Source organism: Limulus polyphemus, unplaced genomic scaffold (assembly GCF_000517525.1).
Source record: "Limulus polyphemus unplaced genomic scaffold, Limulus_polyphemus-2.1.2 Scaffold4347, whole genome shotgun sequence".
In the NCBI taxonomy this organism is placed as follows: domain Eukaryota; kingdom Metazoa; phylum Arthropoda; class Merostomata; order Xiphosura; family Limulidae; genus Limulus; species Limulus polyphemus.
In genome coordinates this window covers 55,072-74,587 of record NW_013669957.1, presented here as the reverse complement: position 1 = coordinate 74,587, position 19,516 = coordinate 55,072, and the positions used below count along the sequence as shown (strand labels likewise).

General features: G+C 34.3%; 2 protein-coding genes across 2 annotated transcripts in view; one reads left to right on the top strand and one right to left on the bottom strand.

Moving 5' to 3' along the window:
* Nucleotides 1–5,431, top strand: part of LOC106470998 (leucine zipper putative tumor suppressor 2 homolog) — a 17,986-nt gene extending 12,555 nt beyond the window's left edge. Inside the window, exon 3 of the mRNA XM_022399635.1 lies at nt 4,545–5,431. Coding sequence (XP_022255343.1) covers nt 4,545–5,237 — 693 coding nt within the window. The 3' untranslated portion in view covers nt 5,238–5,431. The remainder of the gene's footprint in view (nt 1–4,544) is intronic.
* Nucleotides 5,432–6,366: 935 nt separating this feature from the next.
* LOC106471000 (mitochondrial proton/calcium exchanger protein-like) overlaps nt 6,367–19,516 on the bottom strand; it is a 20,570-nt gene continuing 7,420 nt past the window's right edge. The window contains exons 4-12 of the mRNA XM_022399634.1: nt 18,834–18,974; nt 16,771–16,974; nt 15,434–15,685; nt 14,349–14,486; nt 13,542–13,728; nt 12,492–12,664; nt 10,449–10,654; nt 8,903–9,053; nt 6,367–7,557 (exon numbers count right to left, since the gene is read on the bottom strand). Of these exons, the coding sequence (XP_022255342.1) occupies nt 7,333–7,557; nt 8,903–9,053; nt 10,449–10,654; nt 12,492–12,664; nt 13,542–13,728; nt 14,349–14,486; nt 15,434–15,685; nt 16,771–16,974; nt 18,834–18,974 (1,677 nt within the window). The 3' untranslated portion in view covers nt 6,367–7,332. The remainder of the gene's footprint in view (nt 7,558–8,902; nt 9,054–10,448; nt 10,655–12,491; nt 12,665–13,541; nt 13,729–14,348; nt 14,487–15,433; nt 15,686–16,770; nt 16,975–18,833; nt 18,975–19,516) is intronic.

Below are 19,516 nucleotides of genomic sequence, written 5' to 3'. Positions count from 1 at the left end.
CCTTCCCTCTAGTCTTACACTGCTAAATTAGAGACGGCTAGCGCAGATAGCCCTCGTGTAGCTTTCAAACAACAAACAATTAGACTGACCAACAAGTTGATGGCGGGTGGTGTTGTGACTAGCCTTCCATCTAAGCAATCATTTCAAAATCAGGGACGGCTAAACTAGATTGTCCTCGAGTAGCTTTGCGCGAAATACAACAAATAACAACGTAAACTTAACCTTCTAATCTGTTATCGCTGGTATTTCACTTAAATTTCTTAACCACTTTCGTATTAGTCCCCAACCTTTAGAAATAGATTATAGAACACAGATTTACACGTGAGGTGCAAATTGAATATTTGTATCCATTTCACTTGCTAGTAAATAGGGGGAAAAAAAGGTACTTAAGCTTTATAACTTTAATTAATATTTTGTTCGTGTTAATGCATCGAAATCAATTCTATAAATAAATAGTTCTAATTTGAAAAATTAAAATCTATCTTGAAAGAGATTAATTTACCTGAAGATTCTCGTTTTCAGTATTTCTTGCTGTTGCTCCATCTGGTGGAACATGTTAATAATTCTTTTAGAACTGAACTGTTAATTTATTGTGTGATAATTACAAGATTAATTAAGCAGAAACGTTGCTATAAATTATTTCTTGTGAACTAAAAGTTAGTCAAGTGCCAATCTTAATCGCTTGACTAACAAATATTGTTACCATGATTACCCCGACTTTTTCTTTTGAGGGGGTCGTTTTAGAACACATCATTAGGATCTTTAGATTGCAAATGTTTACGATTATTGCATAAGACGCAACTACATAAACAACCAGCCGTTTCCATTTAAATGTAGGGTGTGGTTAGGGGTGAACGTTCAGGGGCCGATGGCACTTTGCCAGATATTTAGTCCGACGGGGATCCTGGTACACAACAAACCGGACAAGCAAACCTGCTACATGGGGGGACGAATCGGGAAGCGTTTGCCGTTTATTGGGCATAATGATAGTTTTCCCATTTAATTAAACTACTTCTCGAAGCCATTACCCCCTCAGGAAAAATGCGTTGTATCCTATACGTGAGGATCAACCGTCATCAGAAGTTGGGTATGTACGGTGCTCTTCTTCTGCGGCCGTTGCCATCGAGATTGAAGAAGGTCATAACTCGTGAACTCTATGCCGTCTTGGGATGTCAATAGAGGTGACCGTTTAAGATAATCTCGAATGCACCGACTACCCCCCCCCCCCCCCCACACATATTGGATTATCTAACGAAATTTTAGGAATATTTTAAAGCCACTGCACGGGTACTAAATGCAGTTGTGTTTGAGTTCAATTGAAGATTAAACCTGAAATGTGCTAGTCTGTAAATAGTTTCTTCATACCCGCGTGCTTCAACTTGTATTTCTAAAGAGGCGTAGCCGGATGTGTGGGGGGAAGAACCCCCCCCCCATACACACTTTGTAGTGTTGGCTACGCCCCTTACTCTTAACTCGTTTCATTTTGCAAAACGTTTTTCTTTCACGTTTCTCCCGCTTTTATCATATATTCTAAGTATCTATATTATTTCATTACTGGAAAGTCCTCGTGATAATGAAATATCGCTTCTTGAGTTGTCACGCCTTTAAATTGGTTGCTTTAATTCATAATTCGAGACAAGAAATGCAGTAACGTTTGTGTAAACAGTGAATTTACTACTTATTTTATTTAGGAACAATTGCACCGTATTATTGGATGTATATTTTGGACTTGCGACACTCTATTAACAATTAAGAAAATTGTGATTTCATGTGCAATTAGCAGAAATTTGCACATGGTTTTTTGTGAGGTTTTTTTTTCCAGTTGATTCAACATTACGTCAGTTTTCCAAAACGACTAATCTATCAACAAGAAAACGTGCAGCAGCGACTGACATAGAGAACTATGTGTACGCCTATGTTATAATTCTAGTTGTAATAAAAAAGAAAACAGTTCTGTGGACATGTTTAACCCTTCTTGTGGTAGAAAAAAACTGTCAGTTTTGGAAGGTCGGAACTGCTTAGTAACGGGAGCATGTATAAACAACTGCTTGGTAACGGGGTAAAGAGATATAAAGAAAGCTTGGTAACGGGTAAAAATGTTTAAACAACTGCTTAGTAACGGGTAAAGAGATATAAAGAAAGCTTGGTAACGGGTAAAAACGTGTAAACAAGTGCTTAGTAACGGGGTAAAGAGATATAAAGAAAGCTTGGTAACGGGTAAAAATGTTTAAACAACTGATTAATAACGGGGTAAGGAGATACAAAGAAAGCTTGGTAACGGGTAAAAACGTGTAAACAACTGCTTAGTAACGGGGTAAGGAGATACAAAGAAAGCTTGGTAACGGGTAAAAAACGTGTAAACAAGTGCTTGGTTGGTAACACGCACCAAAAGATTGGCTTGATGAAACAGCACGTGTACAGCAACAGATACGCACCAAAAGTTTAGCTTGAATAATAAAACAACAACAACAATTCATGTGTATCGCTACATATTAAAGTTTCCTTGTAACACTCACTTGAGGCTAACTTCCTGAACATTGTATTATGATAAGAGGTAAAAATAGACAGAAATGTGTTCATAAACACGTCGAAAAATGTTTATAAATCTATAGAAGTTATCAGCTTCTAAGCGGAAATGTTGTTTGATAGGATAAAAACAAATAACTTTCAATATCAAACACGTTTCTCATAAACCAGAAGCCAAATGTATTCTATAACTTTACAAATTACTTAAGTAACAAAACAATGATGTATTAAAAGTCGTAGACACGATATAAAGTTCCAAATCTTTCAGACAACTGTGGAAACAAATGCACGCGCCCATTCGCCGAGTTCTATTGGTGAGACAACCAACCAATAACGTTTTTGCATCACCATCCCTAAACCTCGATTAGTTAGTTCCCTTCGAGGATATCGGTAAAGTTAAATAATAGAACTTGGAGAGTAATGCCAGGTTGAGTGAAACAAAATCGTATTAAACATGTTGAATTAGTCGTACATCAAAATTGAAATAAATTCAATAGAGAAAATGACACACAAAATGTGATCAAAGTCGGGTAATAAATCACGTCAGGACAGTAATAAAACGGTATATGTCGAGAGGAACCAAAAATACAATTCGGCAATATGTAATTAAACAAATGGAAGACGAAACATCATTGAATGCGGAATTGGACGACAGCCAAACTTGAAATGTGTGGAAAACATACACGTACAGTAACTGTAATGGATCTGGTATCAGAAACTTTAAACGTTAATAACCTTAGTTTGTTTGTTTTTTTCAGATATTCCAGCAAAGCTACTCGAGGGCTATCTGCGCTATCCGCCTATTATTTGGAACTAATAGATTAGAGGGGAAGGTAGCTAGTCAACAACACTCACTGCAAACTTTTGGTCATTACTCTTATAACGCACTAACGATTCTAATGTACAGAGCACGATTTTAGGGAACGGGACGCTAACCGTGGACCCTCGGATTTACAGTTAGACAAGCCGTGCATATTAGAAGTTTGAAACCACAAGTGTGGAGGAGTCACTTGTGACCAGCGGGAAGTCACTTATTCTTGTGTTTTCTAACACAAATAATGCACGTATTCAGAAGTCTTCACTTCTATTACGATATTCGCGTAAGCACTGTAAGTGTATCTCGCACAGTTTTAAAATCCTTAAACAATGCGAAAATTCTTAATAATTTAAAGTCGAAATGCCCCGAAAGAATATAAAATTAATGCAAAACGGCTTAAAGTGACACGTTACCAAACTTTTTTAACTTGTAGCTGTTTGTTAATAATTCTGGTTTTTGGCATACTGAGGTGTATGTGGGTGGACGGACAAGGTTTATTTGACCGATCCTTAGTGTCATGGAAGCTCTTGGATTCTGCATTAAATTTTATACATTCTCCTACTTTTCCTAAAAGTAAAAAAAATTGATGCATTTTTATAGGGACAGATTGGAAAGTGGGGGGACAGATCCCCTAGCCTAATGTTAAACAAACATTAGCATTGGGGAAAAAAAGTCTAATTTAGGGTGCGAGGCATTGTACTTTAAAACTACACTTATTGGTAAATCTAAAATATAACTGTGGCAGTTGTTCTGTTTTTGTAGACTTGAGTCGTGTATAGTTACATTTCTAACCCTACTTTCAACCATTTTGGTTTTTAGCTGAGTAAAATTCACTAAAACAGGTTGGCAGAAGCTCCAATCAAAAGTAATGAAACAAATCTTAATCTGGTAGCCAATCGTATTTATGCTTTTATTGGAAAAGCTTCGTATTACGAAGATTAGTGATGATGTCAATAAATATATATTCAAGAGAACTGAAGCATCGTATCAGTATTTTATAATCACTACATATAGCAGTTTCAATTTACGAAAAAACAGATTAGAAAATACTCTAAAATGGGAATTTTTTTTTTCTAAAAATCACAAGCTTTCGCCGACTAGTTATTAATTTTGTTTACGTAAATGCACAAACACATATATATATATATTTATCTATTTTTATTATAATACAGATAAACGAAATAATTTTATTTTTATACAGAGTCTCGTGGAAAGGCGAAGACTCCAAGACGAGATGGAAACATTAATACAAGAAAGGACATTGGCCCAAGAAGAAGCCAAGAAACATCACGAAGAACTTGACCTACTTCGTAAAAAATGCGAAGAGGTGGAATGGACGTTATGTCAAAAGGCAGGAGAAATATCATTTTTAAAGTCGCATCTGAAAGATTCCAAAGGCGGGCAAAACAGTCGACTGATCGAGCTTTTAGCACTGAAATCTCAAGTGAGAGAGCTTCGCCATCTAGTGACAGAAAGAGAAGACAAAATCGCAGAACTTCAAAACTGCCTGCAAAGTAGCCAGACAGAAGTTTATCGCATCAAGAAGAAATTTGAAGAAGTGTTGGTGGGTGCAAAAACACAGACGCAATGTATAAAAGAAAAAGATGAACAGTTAAACCGGATAGAAGAGCTGAGAAGAAAGACTGAAACGCTTAGTTCGGAACTGGCGTTAACGAAGAGAAAACTCGAAACGACCAAAGAAGGCATCGAAGAAGAGAGAATGCAGTGGCTGGAAGAGAAGGAAAAAGTAATCAAATATCAGAAACAGTTACAATTAAACTACATACAAATGTATAGAAGAAATAAACGTCTCGAGTCCGAGTTAGAGAAACTGAAATCGGAGTTGTCGGGGGACAGTAGTAATACAAGGTTTAATAGAGAATCTGTATGTTAGCATGGAAACCGTTGCTAGGATCAAACGCGCTGAGAATCTGTGTGTTAGCATGGAAACCGTTGCTAGGATCAAACGCGCTGATAATCTGTGTGTTAGCATGGAAACCGTTGCTAGGATCAAACGCGCTGAGAATCTGTGTTAGCATGGAAACCGTTGCTAGGATCAAACACGCTGAGAATCTGTGTGTTAGCATGTAAACCGTTGCTAGGATCAAACGCGCTGATCTCTTACCTTGGTTGATAACTAAATAGAGGTAATAAGTCAAACAAAAACGTTTTCTTATTTTTAAAATTAAATTATTTGTAATTACTGTACAGTGCTGAGAAGCTGAAACATCGGTTTTATTTTCCGAACCCTTGAAACTGTGCACAACGCTTAATCTTATTAACCTAGAGAATTGATTTTTTATTTTTGCATGCATTTAATGGTCCTATGATAGTTTCACAACTTCTAAGTTATAACAGAAATCTGTGATACCAGTGAAAGCAAGTCTCTTTCATCTTACATTTTTTTATAAACGAAAAAAGAAAATTCTTGTAGTAATTTGAGTAGTGTAATGTGGTGTTTGTAATGTGTGAGGTTTAGGACCAATTTCTACCCAAAAGACTGGCGAGAGAACTCTTTAAGACTCTGTGTTTTCAAACAGTTGTATCATGTTACGTGATGTTTCTGATACAAAACAAGTACACAAGTTTTCAAACTTAATGGAGGGAAAACTTTAGTAGACACTGGTCACATAAAATTTACATTTTTACTTAGTAGGGAGGGGTGATGATTATTTTTAATGGCGTAGTAATTCTGAAACTACTAAACTTAATTGTGTAAAATCCCATTAGTACAGTTTGGATGGTTTCGGGAAAAGAATGTGCCAAAAGTCTTGTCATATACATACTTAGTTTTGTCGTATTTAAGATGCGATATTTGTGCCAACGACAAGTAAAACCATACAGTTCATAGGATGGAGCCAAACAGTAATAAATACAAGTCCTGGTAATTAAGGTACAGAGTTTTATGTAGTACCCATGTTTATCACAAAAATACAAGTTTTTATATGCCCATTGGCCATAAAAAAAATAGTTTTTAAAAGGTTTCCCGTTTAATCGTTTTGACGAACAACAAACAATCTGAATCAAACATAAGATGTTTATTATTAGGACCAAATAGGTCTCTTATATATATATATTTATCATCTTGCTTTTCTTATTACCATTACATGTAGAACTTTAACTCTCATATATAAAAAAAAATAGGACCACTTTCAAAATAAGGTGTTAATGGACTTACTGGGAGGTATGTCATTACTCCAAGATTTTTTATGTTATTAAAAAAAAACAACAGGAATTTGGAGCCTAAATTGAGATAAGATTTAAAAACACTAGTCATATGATGTATATTCATCCTTGATATCGTGATCAGTGCATATAGTTGAGGACAAGTTTTTCCAAGTTAAAACTTCTCCCCAAACACTGGTAAAGGAAGTACCAGCCAAAGTTTGACATTAGACACGAAATCCTTATTCTTCAGGTTATCTTTCAATGGAAAGATCTGGTACAAGTGCCCAAGGAGCAGCAGTAACGTAAATCTTCCCGGTTTCAAAGTGGGGAGTTACAAGCCTTACGACCTTTTTTCGGACCGTTTACGAAGCAAGTTTTAATTGCCGCAAGGCCACATTATTGGCTATCTGTTCTCTGCCAGCCATGGGTATCACAACCTGATTTTTATGGTTATAAGCCCTCGGGTTTACTGCTGAACCAGTGTGGGCTTAAGAAATAAGAAAAGTAGATGTTGTAGGGGACTTTTCAATTAAATATCTTCGACTATAAGAAAGGAAGAAAACGTAATCTAATCATTTTATTTGTAACTTTTTACTGTACATAACCTATTAATCAAGATGTAGCAATTTAATTAAAATTATTGTTAAACATTTGCATGTATTTTTGACTCTACAATCAGTATAATACATTCCTCACATCATATCAGTGGATATATATATATATATATATGCTAGATGATAATAAGCTATTTATAACCAACATGAACAGATAGTATACAATATAAATTTATGGACATACATACAAACTATTATTCACTAATGTCATTTTTGCTCTTCAACCTCCTTACTCCTCTTCTCAACCTCCTTTCCAAAAGTTTCTCCGTGATTGGTACTGGCTTTTTCGGGGGATTGACTGTGAAGTCTTACTTGCTCCTTTTCAACTTTCTTGACCAATTCGAGAGTTTCTTCTTTAGCCAGAAGTTCAATTATTTCTTTCATCTGTTTAACACTAACCTTTACATCCTGGTTCCCTAGTAATTCAATTACCTGAAGAAAAGAAGTAATTACTTTGAATACATCCGAAATCAACCGATGTCTACATTCATAAACACTTGCTTTAACATCATACAAGTCTCGCCAAATTACGTTAAAATAAAATCAACAAATGATGGTGGGTCCAGCATTCTTCACGGAAGTACAAAAATGTGCAATAGTGCATTTAAGATAGTCACGGGTTTCTAAAATATGCCCCCCCCCCCCAAGCCAATCTTGAGCAGCATACTTTATCCACAAAGTGAAAGTTATGGTTACAAAGGAAAAAAAAAGCCTCTCCATTGTGAAGCTAAGCGTAACTTCCAACACCGTTACCAAGATATACACAAGGATTTATTTAATGTTGAAAAATACTCTTAAGCTTATGGCGTTAAAGTGAAACAAATGGGTGTCCAAACAAGCACAAGCTGGAAGAACTGAAATTCCATTCTACCACATACGTCTCAAATCTTCTGTCATAGCTACAATGGACTTTTGTGCTGTTATTTCTGTTAAGTCTATTTTATAGTGTCATCATGATAATGCTTTCCAGAGGGTTTTTCTACTCTCAACTTTCTTGGTGCTGAACTTAATGAACCTATTATAAATGTATTTTTTCAACTTGCCTATAAAACAGAGAGAAAATGCTTAAATTACAGCTTGATTTGTTCTAAAGAGAGTTGTGTTTTCAGTTCCGTTATTTTCATAGTGGTTCATGATGCCATCGGTTATTCACAAAAGAATAAGATGGTTCATATTCCCACTGTTAATTGGACTTTATAAGAATAATGTTGACATTGCTGCCTTTAAAACCTACTTCCTCTATGGTTACCTACTACTGTAATTTTCACTTTTAAAAAGCTTCTGTGAGAGATGGAAATGTCAAACATGGGTCTCGCTTTTTCACGATCTATCCAAACATCCTGTATGATATGTGAACATTGACATCCACAGGGGTTAGAGAGTAAACATACAAGTAAGATATATTGTTATATGATTGGAAATTAAACATATACATAAGAACAGGCAGTAAGTGTAGTGTGAGATAGATAATGAATACATCAGATGAAGAACAGGCAGAAGAAATAGTGTTATCATTAAAATCAGGTGACAATACATTTACTGCTTCCTCTTACTACCTCGTTTTCTGTCTAATTTAACTCTTTAACACATCATTTACATTATTGATGTACTAATGCCAACGTAATTTACTAAATTGTTGGCCTTCTCTAATTTACTGAGACTACAAGTTCTTAGTTATAACTACCAAGTCATAACAAAAATATTTTCAATACTCTTTTTCTCTTGTGCCCAGAATGTTTTTTAACTCCCCAATGATCACTATTTATTAGTCGTTTACCTTAAGAACGTGATCTAATTCCACGGCTCCATCATGGTCAACGTCCATCTGGTCAAGAACATCGGCAATTCTCTGAAGTCTTGTATCATCTGATATTTTTTGAATTCTTTGAATAGCACAAATCAGATCACTGATACTGATAATGTTATCGCTGTTAGAGAAAAAAATAAAATTAAATGTTTAGCAGTGCAATAATTGATTAAAAATACAAATGTTTCTTTACTTGTGGTAAACAATAAGATCACTTAAAAACTCCAGACAAATCACAAGAAACTTATTGACCTTATACAATGTTCTACTACAAAATAATCATTGTATTGGGTAATAAAACCCAAGTCTACTTACTCGGTAAATACAACACCCATCTTGTCAAACTTATTGACCTTATACAATGTTCTACTACAAAATAATCATTGTATTGGGTAATAAAACCCAAGTCTACTTACTCGGTAAATACAACACCCATCTTGTCTTTAAACATGCAAGATAACATAATGTAGGTAAGTGTTAACCCACCAAAGTAATGTAAATGAATTAAAATATGATTTTATGTCAAGTTTAATGCTTTTGTGGCCCAAGAACGTTTATACCTGTTAATCCTATGCACACGGATGGAGGTCAAAGTGCACAAGCCATTCATCATGGTATTATGTATTCAACGTCAGAGTTATTAACTACTCATTTCATCCTAATTGCTAATTAAATGACAATCATTGTGGAGGAGAGTTAATACTAGATACGGCGATACTGAAAAAAAACCTGTAGATATCCATTTCAGAAGTCCTAGAGGTTACTCGATTACAACCCGCAGACTCTACAATGGACAAAAGTATCTTTATTTTTCACATGAACATTGCCTTGCATTCTGACTGACATCGTCAATTCACAGATGTATCTCGAGTACAAATACTTTTGTAACTAATCTGTTACATTTTACCGAAATCTTGTCGTGTTTTTTGCAGAAATACAGTCAATGTTCTTTCTCCAATACGGGGTCGGTTCCATGCACACGGGTTAGCAACCGAGTAACATTTTTTACCTGCACTGTTTTTGCAAGGATTATGGACTTTTGAATTTTTACTGATCACTCATTGAAACATGGTGTTTACAAATTATCCTAAACCTAAATTTGAAACAATATTTTTATAAAAATAAACTTCTTTTGGTAGGTTTACAAAAAATATTTCCACTGATTTTTGTAAGTATGGGGTGTTTAAAAAAAAGGGTTAAACTTTTTCCAGAAACATTTCAACACAATATTTCCACACAGAATAAACTGAAATCATCTTCAAGCCTGCCTTTTTACGTTCCATTTGGGGATGTTTGTAAGTATTTTGAACTTTGTTTTCTTCTTACAATGCAAAGACAACTTAAATAAAATAATTCAATACGCTAACTGTTTTATTATCGGTAATATCTGTTTAAAACATCACTTCTGGACGTGGTTGGTCACTGAGACAATAGGTCATTTCATAACAGAAGTATGGGCAAAAAACAACAACATAACTGTCACTAAAAAAAAAGTTTGAAAATGAATCAATCTCACGTTTTCAGGTCAACATCTTCTCCCTTCTGAGCCAGGGTTTCAATCTGTTCTTGTAACACCTTTTTCTCTTTGTCTAGTTCATTCAGTACTGCACTCATTTTCACAACCATTTTGTTGACTTTATTGTATAAATGCTTTGCTGCTTTTGACTCCTGCAACTTTGAATCTCCTGATTCAAGGAGAGCTTCCTTAAATTCTTCTATATCCTGAAAAAAAAAAAGAAAGAATAATTACAATTCAAACTAACCTCTGTAGGAGGAACGTAACACCCAAAGCCCCGATTAACATAAGGTTCAGAATCTAAAGTATAAAATTTCCTGAATAGCTGGAAGCATGGTTTTAAATATTTGCTAATATACTAGGCCTATATTTGATTATATGTTATAAAGCAGTATTTTTTCAATCTATTTGATACCAGCGACTGGCCCACTGCCGTTGTTAACTAGTAAAAACACAATTAAATACGTACCGTAAATATTTGCTAATACACTAGGCCTATATTTGATTATGTTATAAAGCAGTATTTTTTCAATCTATTTGATACCAGCGACTGGCCCACTGTCGTTGTTAACTAGTAAAAAACACAATTAAATACGTACCGTAAATATTTGCTAACATACTAGGCCTATATTTGATACCAGCGACTGGCCCACTGCCGTTGTTAACTAGTAAAAACACAATTAAATACGTACCGTAAATATTTGCTAATATACTAGGCCTATATTTGATTATATGTTATAAAGCAGTATTTTTTCAATCTATTTGATACCAGCGACTGGCCCACTGTCGTTATTAACTAGTAAAAACACAATTAAATATGTACCGTAAATATCTGCTAATATACTAGGCCTATATTTGATTATGTTATAAAGCAGTATTTTTTCAATCTATTTGATACCAGCGACTGGCCCACTGCCGTTGTTAACTAGTAAAAACACAATTAAATATGTACCGATTTATATATATATTCTGTCAGTTTTTATTTGTTTTCGTGAAATCTCATGGACCAATCCGGTGGATGTACCAAACCTGTACCAGTTCACAGACAATTGTTTGAGAACAATGGTAAAGAACAGTTTACGAGAAATATACCTTTGTGTAAGGGATGTAATAATAATGTATACTTTTAGCTTAACACAACGAGAAAGCTACAATCATGTTACGAGATTATTCATGCACCCGCAGTATCATTAGGATGTGTGTTTATACCCCTGGTGACCATCTAATAAACAACTGAAGCTGTAATAATAGATGCTGGATTCACACTAGTGGGTTTATAATATCTAAGATTTCGATACGTAAACATAGAAATTGATATCGTATTTCACTTTAACCTAAGTAATAATATTGTTAAAATAAGCTTAACAATTTTTGTTTAAATATGATTTTTTTAAAAAGGATTTGTGGCATTCTCTCGTCCACAGAGAGAGAGAGACAGACGAATGCTCAGACAGACACTGCAGTTTGCATTATGTAGAAGATAACTTTTCGAAGCTTCAAAAATGTTTTGAAACAGAGCAATTGTCAGACAGACAAATTTTCAGATTTACCTATAATTCATTAAAAGACAATAGTTAAATATCGTAAAAGTATAAAAGACATTTCAGGTGATGGTTCAATTTGGATCATGTCTTAAGCTGCTAACATTTTAAAATGCTCCCCTGCATACAACAGTAAGTAACTCCAAAAGGAATCAAATAATATCAATTATTTGCATCATATCACCACCAGGGGAACTGGTTTTAAGTTTTAATAATTATTAGGTTTACATGCATAAAAATGGCCATCAATAGAAAGGGTGATATTCCCCCACCCCACAACTTTTATTCTTGGTTTTGGCGTCTGTGTGTATTTATATTACTATATTTTCTTTTATAAAGAAACTCTATTTTTCTTTTTCAAAGTTGATCTTGACCTTTCAACTCTTTCCATATGGGGTTAGCGGATTACACCAACCTTTTAACCCTAATGCAACCATCACAGTTACCGTACTATAAATTTTAATATGGCAAGCTTTCAGTTTTTACACGTACAATATCATACCTCTTTGTACTCGGCCATTCCTTCTTTCAGCTCTTCCAGTCCTTCTTTCTCCAACAAAAGCTTTTTCTTCTCACTTGCTATATTCTCCAGAGCATCTTGTAAACTGGAAAAATCCTCTTTTGATAATTCTTCCTCTTTTAACTGTTCTATAATAGACTGCTCAACACGATCCACTAATGTAAAAAAAAAGTTAGATAACAATAAAGCTGAAGACTTCAACAAATTCAAACAAATGTTTTAAATTTAGATGACTGTTTTTAAGTTTGAAGCTACACAACTGGCTTTGCTGTGCTGTGCTTTTTTGTAGGTATCTAACCTTGATTTTTAGTCTTATAAGCCTGCAAGTCACTGGAAGACATATGTCCATAAGAATAGTGTTTAATGTGGTTGAGCTCTAAACCATGTCAATTGACAAAAAAATTAAGGAAGACCACGTGATTTCACACATTCAGTAGCTTTATAAACTAAAGTAAATGTTTAATGTATATAAATATCCTATTATGTCTTACGTTTGGCTTGTTTTAATATATTATTTTAAAACAAATGGACTGCAATCTGTTTGTTTATTGTTTAAACTTATCACCAACAGGTTCACAGATATCTACTGTAAAGAATCCAGCTCACACATAAAACCTGACAGAGTGGACTGTGGGCTATTTGTTTACTGTTTAAACTTATCACCAACAGGTTCACAGTCATCTACTGTAAAGAATCCAGCCCACGCATAAAACCTGACAGAGTGGACTGTGTGCTGTTTGTTTATTGTTTAAACTAATCACCAACAGGTTCACAGATATCTACTGTAAAGAATCCAGCCCACGCATAAAACCTGACAGAGTGGACTGTGTGCTGTTTGTTTATTGTTTAAACTAATCACCAACAGGTTCACAGATATCTACTGTAAAGAATCCAGCCCACGCATAAAACCTGACAGAGTGGACTGTGTGCTGTTTGTTTATTATTTACACTTATCACCAACAGGTTCACAGATATCTACTGTAAAGAATCCAGCCCAGGCAAAGAACCTGACAGAGAATTTGTAATATTTACATTCATCTGCCTTATCTTCTAAGGGTAAAGCAGAGTCCTGCAAGATGTCACTAATGCTCAACTTTGGCGATACAACTGCTTCTTCCGGTAGACCCTGAATACCTTGAACATCCACACTATCGACGTAAGGAGTACCTTCTTCAGCTAATTCTTTCACCGTACCTTTTGCCACAGCAGCGGCAGCTTGCTAAAAAAAAGAAAAGCAGTACAGCATTAAATTTTTGTGTAATTTCAAACAGTAAATAATTTCCAACAATCAGTAAATATTAACGTTTTGTATGCATAATTAATAAACCAATACACCTAGAAACTATCCTATCGTCTCCCCCCAAAAAATAACGTTTTTTATACTATCCGATTTTTATTACATCTCCGGAACGAGAAGTACATTTGTTTGGTTTACTTAACCGTTAAAACTGTTATTCTAAAAAATTTAATTGTTAACATAGGTACACTTGTAAAAAAAATACAAGTTATTCTGTAATTCTAATGGTGCTTTAATAAGAAAGGACGTATAAGTACAGCTGGGCAATTAACTAATTAATTAATGAGCCGACTGATCGATCGGTTAGCAAATTCCACTCATCACCCAGCTCTTCTTGAAAATTGATATTTAACTCCCGCCTTATCCATCCAAACTCAGAAATTACAATAGGTAAGCTAAGTACTTTTGTTGCAAAAATAAATGAAAAAAAATTATATCGAAAACACAACTAACAGCAACAAATATTCAACTTTTGATTCTAAGTCTCGCAACTTTAACGGAGTCTCTAATAAATGTCTGTATAAAACAAGTTATAAACCTGCCTCCTCTTTTTCTTTCTCCTTCTTTCTCTCCTCACTTTCTTTCCTAATAGCTACTTCTTCTTTTCTGATAACTTCAATCTTGGTTTTATTATCAACTTTCCCTTCTGTCTCTCCTATTTTGTATTTTGCTTCTGTTGCCTGAAAAACAAAGTAGCTAATATATCACTGATGTATATCTCTCATATATAAAAAAAAAAGGTTCTTTTATATGGAAAAGACTGAGAACTGTTTAGAAAAATCATAACAGAAATATATTTGATAGTGTACACACAATTCTGAAAATTATAGGCTTATAATTGGGTTTGTTACAGAAGATAGTGGTGGCTTTTGTTCATTTACGAAGTTGTGTTCCTTGAAGGCTCCGTTTCATACATTTCAAGACAGTTACAATTACATGTAACTGTTGTGCTCTTTGGGGGTATTCAATGGGTTAGTCTATTAGCTAATTGTCCTTTTGTCATCGGCTAGTTCCTACTGTAAAGTTTACACAACACGTTAACCTGTATATATGTTTGTTTGATTTCACACAAAGCTACACAAGGATCATCTTTATAGTTATAGTCGTCCCTAATTTTGAAGTGATAGACTAGATGGAAGGCTGCTAGTTAACCCCACCTACTGTCACCTTTAACCTTTATAACATAACCGTGAAACCTCAGCTCCGTAAGCATAGGTCCAGAGTTCACAGAGAGCCAGTGATGATTGAACTACCATTAAGACTTTTATAATGCAATTATAAGTTTCTTCAAGCCCAAAGCCGCACAATGGGCTATATCTCCACTGTGCTCACCACAGGGACCAAACACCAAATTTTAATATTATAAGCCCTCAAGTTTACTGCTTAGTTACTGGGAGTTGTAGCTATTAGAAATTAAATTTAATAAAATCTTCTTTTCTTAGTTTAACTATTATCATCCTATTTAGAAGTTCTTATAGTTAAGATCAAGCTAAGTAAGAAAACTTTTTGTTTATAGCCAAATGAAATCTACACATTCCATTTAAAGTCAAACACAATGATTGCTTGTTGAATAAAATTTAAAAGTCTTTTTTAAGTTTTAGAAACTCTGGTAGTTTACACCACTTACTGCTTCTTGTGGTAAAGCAGAAAGAGTAGCTTTCAGCTGGTCAGATGCCGGTAAGCTTTCTGGAAGATAGAGAACACGAGACAAAAGCAACAGAGACGGAGGAATTTTTTCATTCAAACTGAGTTCCAGCCACTGGGATAGTTGTGATCTCAGACGAGCTTCTGGAACACCGAAAGCTCTCATTCCTCTGGATCGGCAAGCTGCTTGTAACTCTGGAACTGTGAGGTGCCCAATTCCTTCGTTTTTAATCATCTTGACAAAAAAGAATATTAGTTAACCAAAACATATTTTACGAAAATAGAAGTGTCTCATGGATTCCTTAAAACTGCTACAAAACCAAGTTATTTCCGAGTTTAAGGATTTATTTCAAATAGTTATGTTACTAATTTAAAAAGAGTCGCAAAGACCGTCAAATGAGTCCTCTTTATTGACATTTGCAACATTAGAAACATACATGAAATATATTACCACAAAAACTTAAGTTACTTTAGTGTTGTTGTTTTATCATGTTTAATTCATGTTATCGTGTTTTAGCAAAAACATTTAAAATATTTCTTGTATTCAAACACGAGTACAACTTTTTTATACATTTATTTTTTAAATGTTTCAATAATTTTATCATTGTTTACTTCCCCGTGGAAAATAAAATCCCTTGGTGTTAACCAAGTACACAGTTCTAGAGGTTAAGCCTAACACGAAAGGACTAATTTATGATTTTTTTTTCACCATCAAATGTGCTTTAGATATTATGTTGAATAATGTTTACAAAATAATAAATATAACATTTAAGAAGATAAAAACTTCTATAATAAAGACACCTACTTTATAAAGGAATGCAGTTCTTAACTGTACTTAAAAGTTTAATTTGCATCAACTAAGTATTAAGCCAATATGGCAGTCCAGTAAGCCTAACCTCAAGTATTCAAGGTTTCAGTAACATTAGTTTGTTTGTTTTGCATGTTGTGCAAAGCTACACAAGGGCTATCTGCGTTAGCCGTCCCTAATTTAACAGTGAAAGACTAGAGGGAAGGCAGCTAGTCTTAACTACCCACCACCAATTCTCGGGCTACTCTTTTACCGATGAATGGTGGGATTGATCATAACATTATAATGCCCCCCTACAGCTGAAAGAGCAAGCATGTCTGGTGGGACGGGGATTCGATGTCGCGACCCACAAATTGCGAATCGAGCGCCCTAACCATCTGGCCATATTGAACATTAGTTTTGTATTGACTAGCTTTTTTTTTGGAGGTTCTTGGTCATGTGCTTTTTTGTATCAAGACAAAAAAAAAAAAAGGCCATAGATAATCAAGAAATATCATAAAAACACTATTTACCTGATCATCAGCATGAAGTGTGCGCAGTTTCATCTTCAGCTGGAAACGCAGGAAGTTATTCGTGCCAAGTGGTTGAAGTTCCAAAAGACGACACAAAGCAATAAGCTGTGGACGTGACAAGCTATCTAGAGTGATTTCATCTTCAAAAAGCTTAGAAAATTTCATGATTTCTTCGTTGGTTGGTTGTTCTGCAGACTGTCGAACCTACATTAGGCACAAAGTACAGTAAAACTTTCAACCACAGAAATAGGAACATCTGTCTTGTACAGTTATTTAACATGTCTACTGCTATAAGAGTAGGTTTCTCCAATGACGTTCTAAAACTTCATTCATGAAAAAATTTACACACGAACTCCACTCTGAATATTACAAAAATAAGAAACCATCAATTTATTGGATATGATTACCAAGAGAACAACATACAGGCTAATTTGGATAAATGATAAAACAAACATGGAATCAAAAGTGGACACAGACCACGTTTTTTCATTTGGTCTAATTTGTTTTAGTTTACTTTTCTGTAGAAAAAAGAACTGCCTTCCAGTTACGCATACACGTAACCACAAAAAGAAAACCTGCATTAAAATCCAACAACTATCAAAATATCTGAAGCTGTAATTAAAAAAACACACATACATAACGTTATAGAATTTTTTTTCCATTTTCAAGTAATATTGTTTGTTAAAACAACCTAAGTCCAACTGGAATGTTTTACAAAAAGTATTTAGCAGTTTGATGAAGAATATTTTGAAAAAAATAAATGTTGTGGCTATACAGCACACTGTGAGTGTTGTAAATGTAATAAAAACATAATCCACAAAAAATATTGAAGTTTTTCAAATACGAACACATATTATGAGATTCATTCATGATGTTAGAAAAATACGTAGGTTCAAGAAGTCTTGATAGAAATGAATAAAAACCCTATAACCCAAGAGCTTTCAAAAGGTGGACCTTTCTTCTTCAGGGGCAAACTGAGATTTATATAATGCTGCTTAAAATGTGAAGCTTTATGCAACAAATAAACTATAATAATTAATATACGGGGCATTTCTGAAACCAGCCTGATCCACAAGAAAAATAACTGTTAATTTCACCGTTCTGTAAATATATCTGTAATAAGGTATATTTAGGTAATTCTTCTAGATTTTTGTGTGCATGTGTTCTGCACAAAGTTAATGAAACCATGCTAACCAAATGTGGAAAAGGCCATAAATATACACTAATCTTTTTGTTTAGGTAAAGGTTACATACTACGATGTAAGGTTGTACCTGTTTGATCTTGTGTCTGTTCCTACTCCCAGGATTGAGTGAGGACCCATTTCAATAGGTGAGAAAGATAATTGTTCAAGATGGTACCTTAGGGATACCACCCTTGAATATGTTATCTTGAATAGCTGTTAATGTAGGATTAAGAAATACTGCACTAGGACCTTGGTCTGACTTGAAAGTGTGGTTCAGCTTCATGTTATTGATCCTATCCTTTGTTCTTGTGGACATCTTTAGGAAGCCTTCTCTTCTGCCCCAGTGGCTAGTCTGAATTCAAATGAATATCAAAGCCAGCCGAGTAAGCAACAACTTATATTACTGTAAGAAAGACTGTGCTGTGTTGTTTGTATTGAAATGTTACACAGAATAATAATGAACATATTTTGCGGAAATCAGTACAGCTTAGTACAAACCATACATGAATATGAATTTCCCAATTGGGTCATCTATAGTAAAAATATGAAGTAACTTTTTTGGTTCTTATGCCATTTCTAACTCGCATAAAGAGGGGGTTTCATTTTTAGAAAAGAATGTCACCAGCATTCTTTAGGGATTTCACGAGCTCAAAGTGTCCTAAGTGTTATTGTACCCAGTCCTAATATTTATTAAGAATTATTTTACCAAATAATAATTGTATATCTAGTTTTGCATTTAAAGTAAAAACTATAATTTATAAAGATGTAAACTTATCACTATGAACCCAGACTATCATGGAGGTGAATACTTGGTCAGTTACGAATGATTAGCTGAATACACGAGTATATACAAGCGTACGCATATATATACACACACACCTTTTCAAAAAACTGGGCAAACTCTTTGGCAGTGTGGGAATGCTTATCTCCCCGTGCTTGTACAGACATTTCCTCCATAGTTTCTCGAAGAAATTTTGCCATTTCCAACTTCACTTTCAGTTGCTTTTTTACTTTCATTTCCTACGGAAAAAAAAATTATGAAAGAGAAATTCATATATATACACACACACACACACAGAGGAATACCTATAAATTTTATGCATATGGGAATTAGAAAATTAACACTTTTGATATCAAATACAGAGGGTGACATTCATGAAAAGTTAACTATCAACTACTGTTCCCAAATTCTTTTTAAAAAATTCAAAAGACTGCACATGTCATTCAAAAACAATGGAAACATTAATTGTTCAGTAACCAATTTTCTAGCATTTTCAAAACTCCTACGCAAAGAAAGACAAATTGAAACAGTGCAATTCATACAACAATTTCCTGTCAAGAATTTTTAAAAAAAGTTTTATTATTAAAAGAAACTTGACGTTCAATAAACATCAAATAAGTTTTACCTTAGTATTCTAAAAAAATGAATGATTTTCACTGAAAAAATTTCAATTTATTGTTTTATTCTTTCCAGTTTAATACAGTCAGGTAGTATGAAAGCTTTAATTTTCATAAAGTCATATATGTTTTGCCCCAACAGAGGCAACATAAAGCTTCAGTTA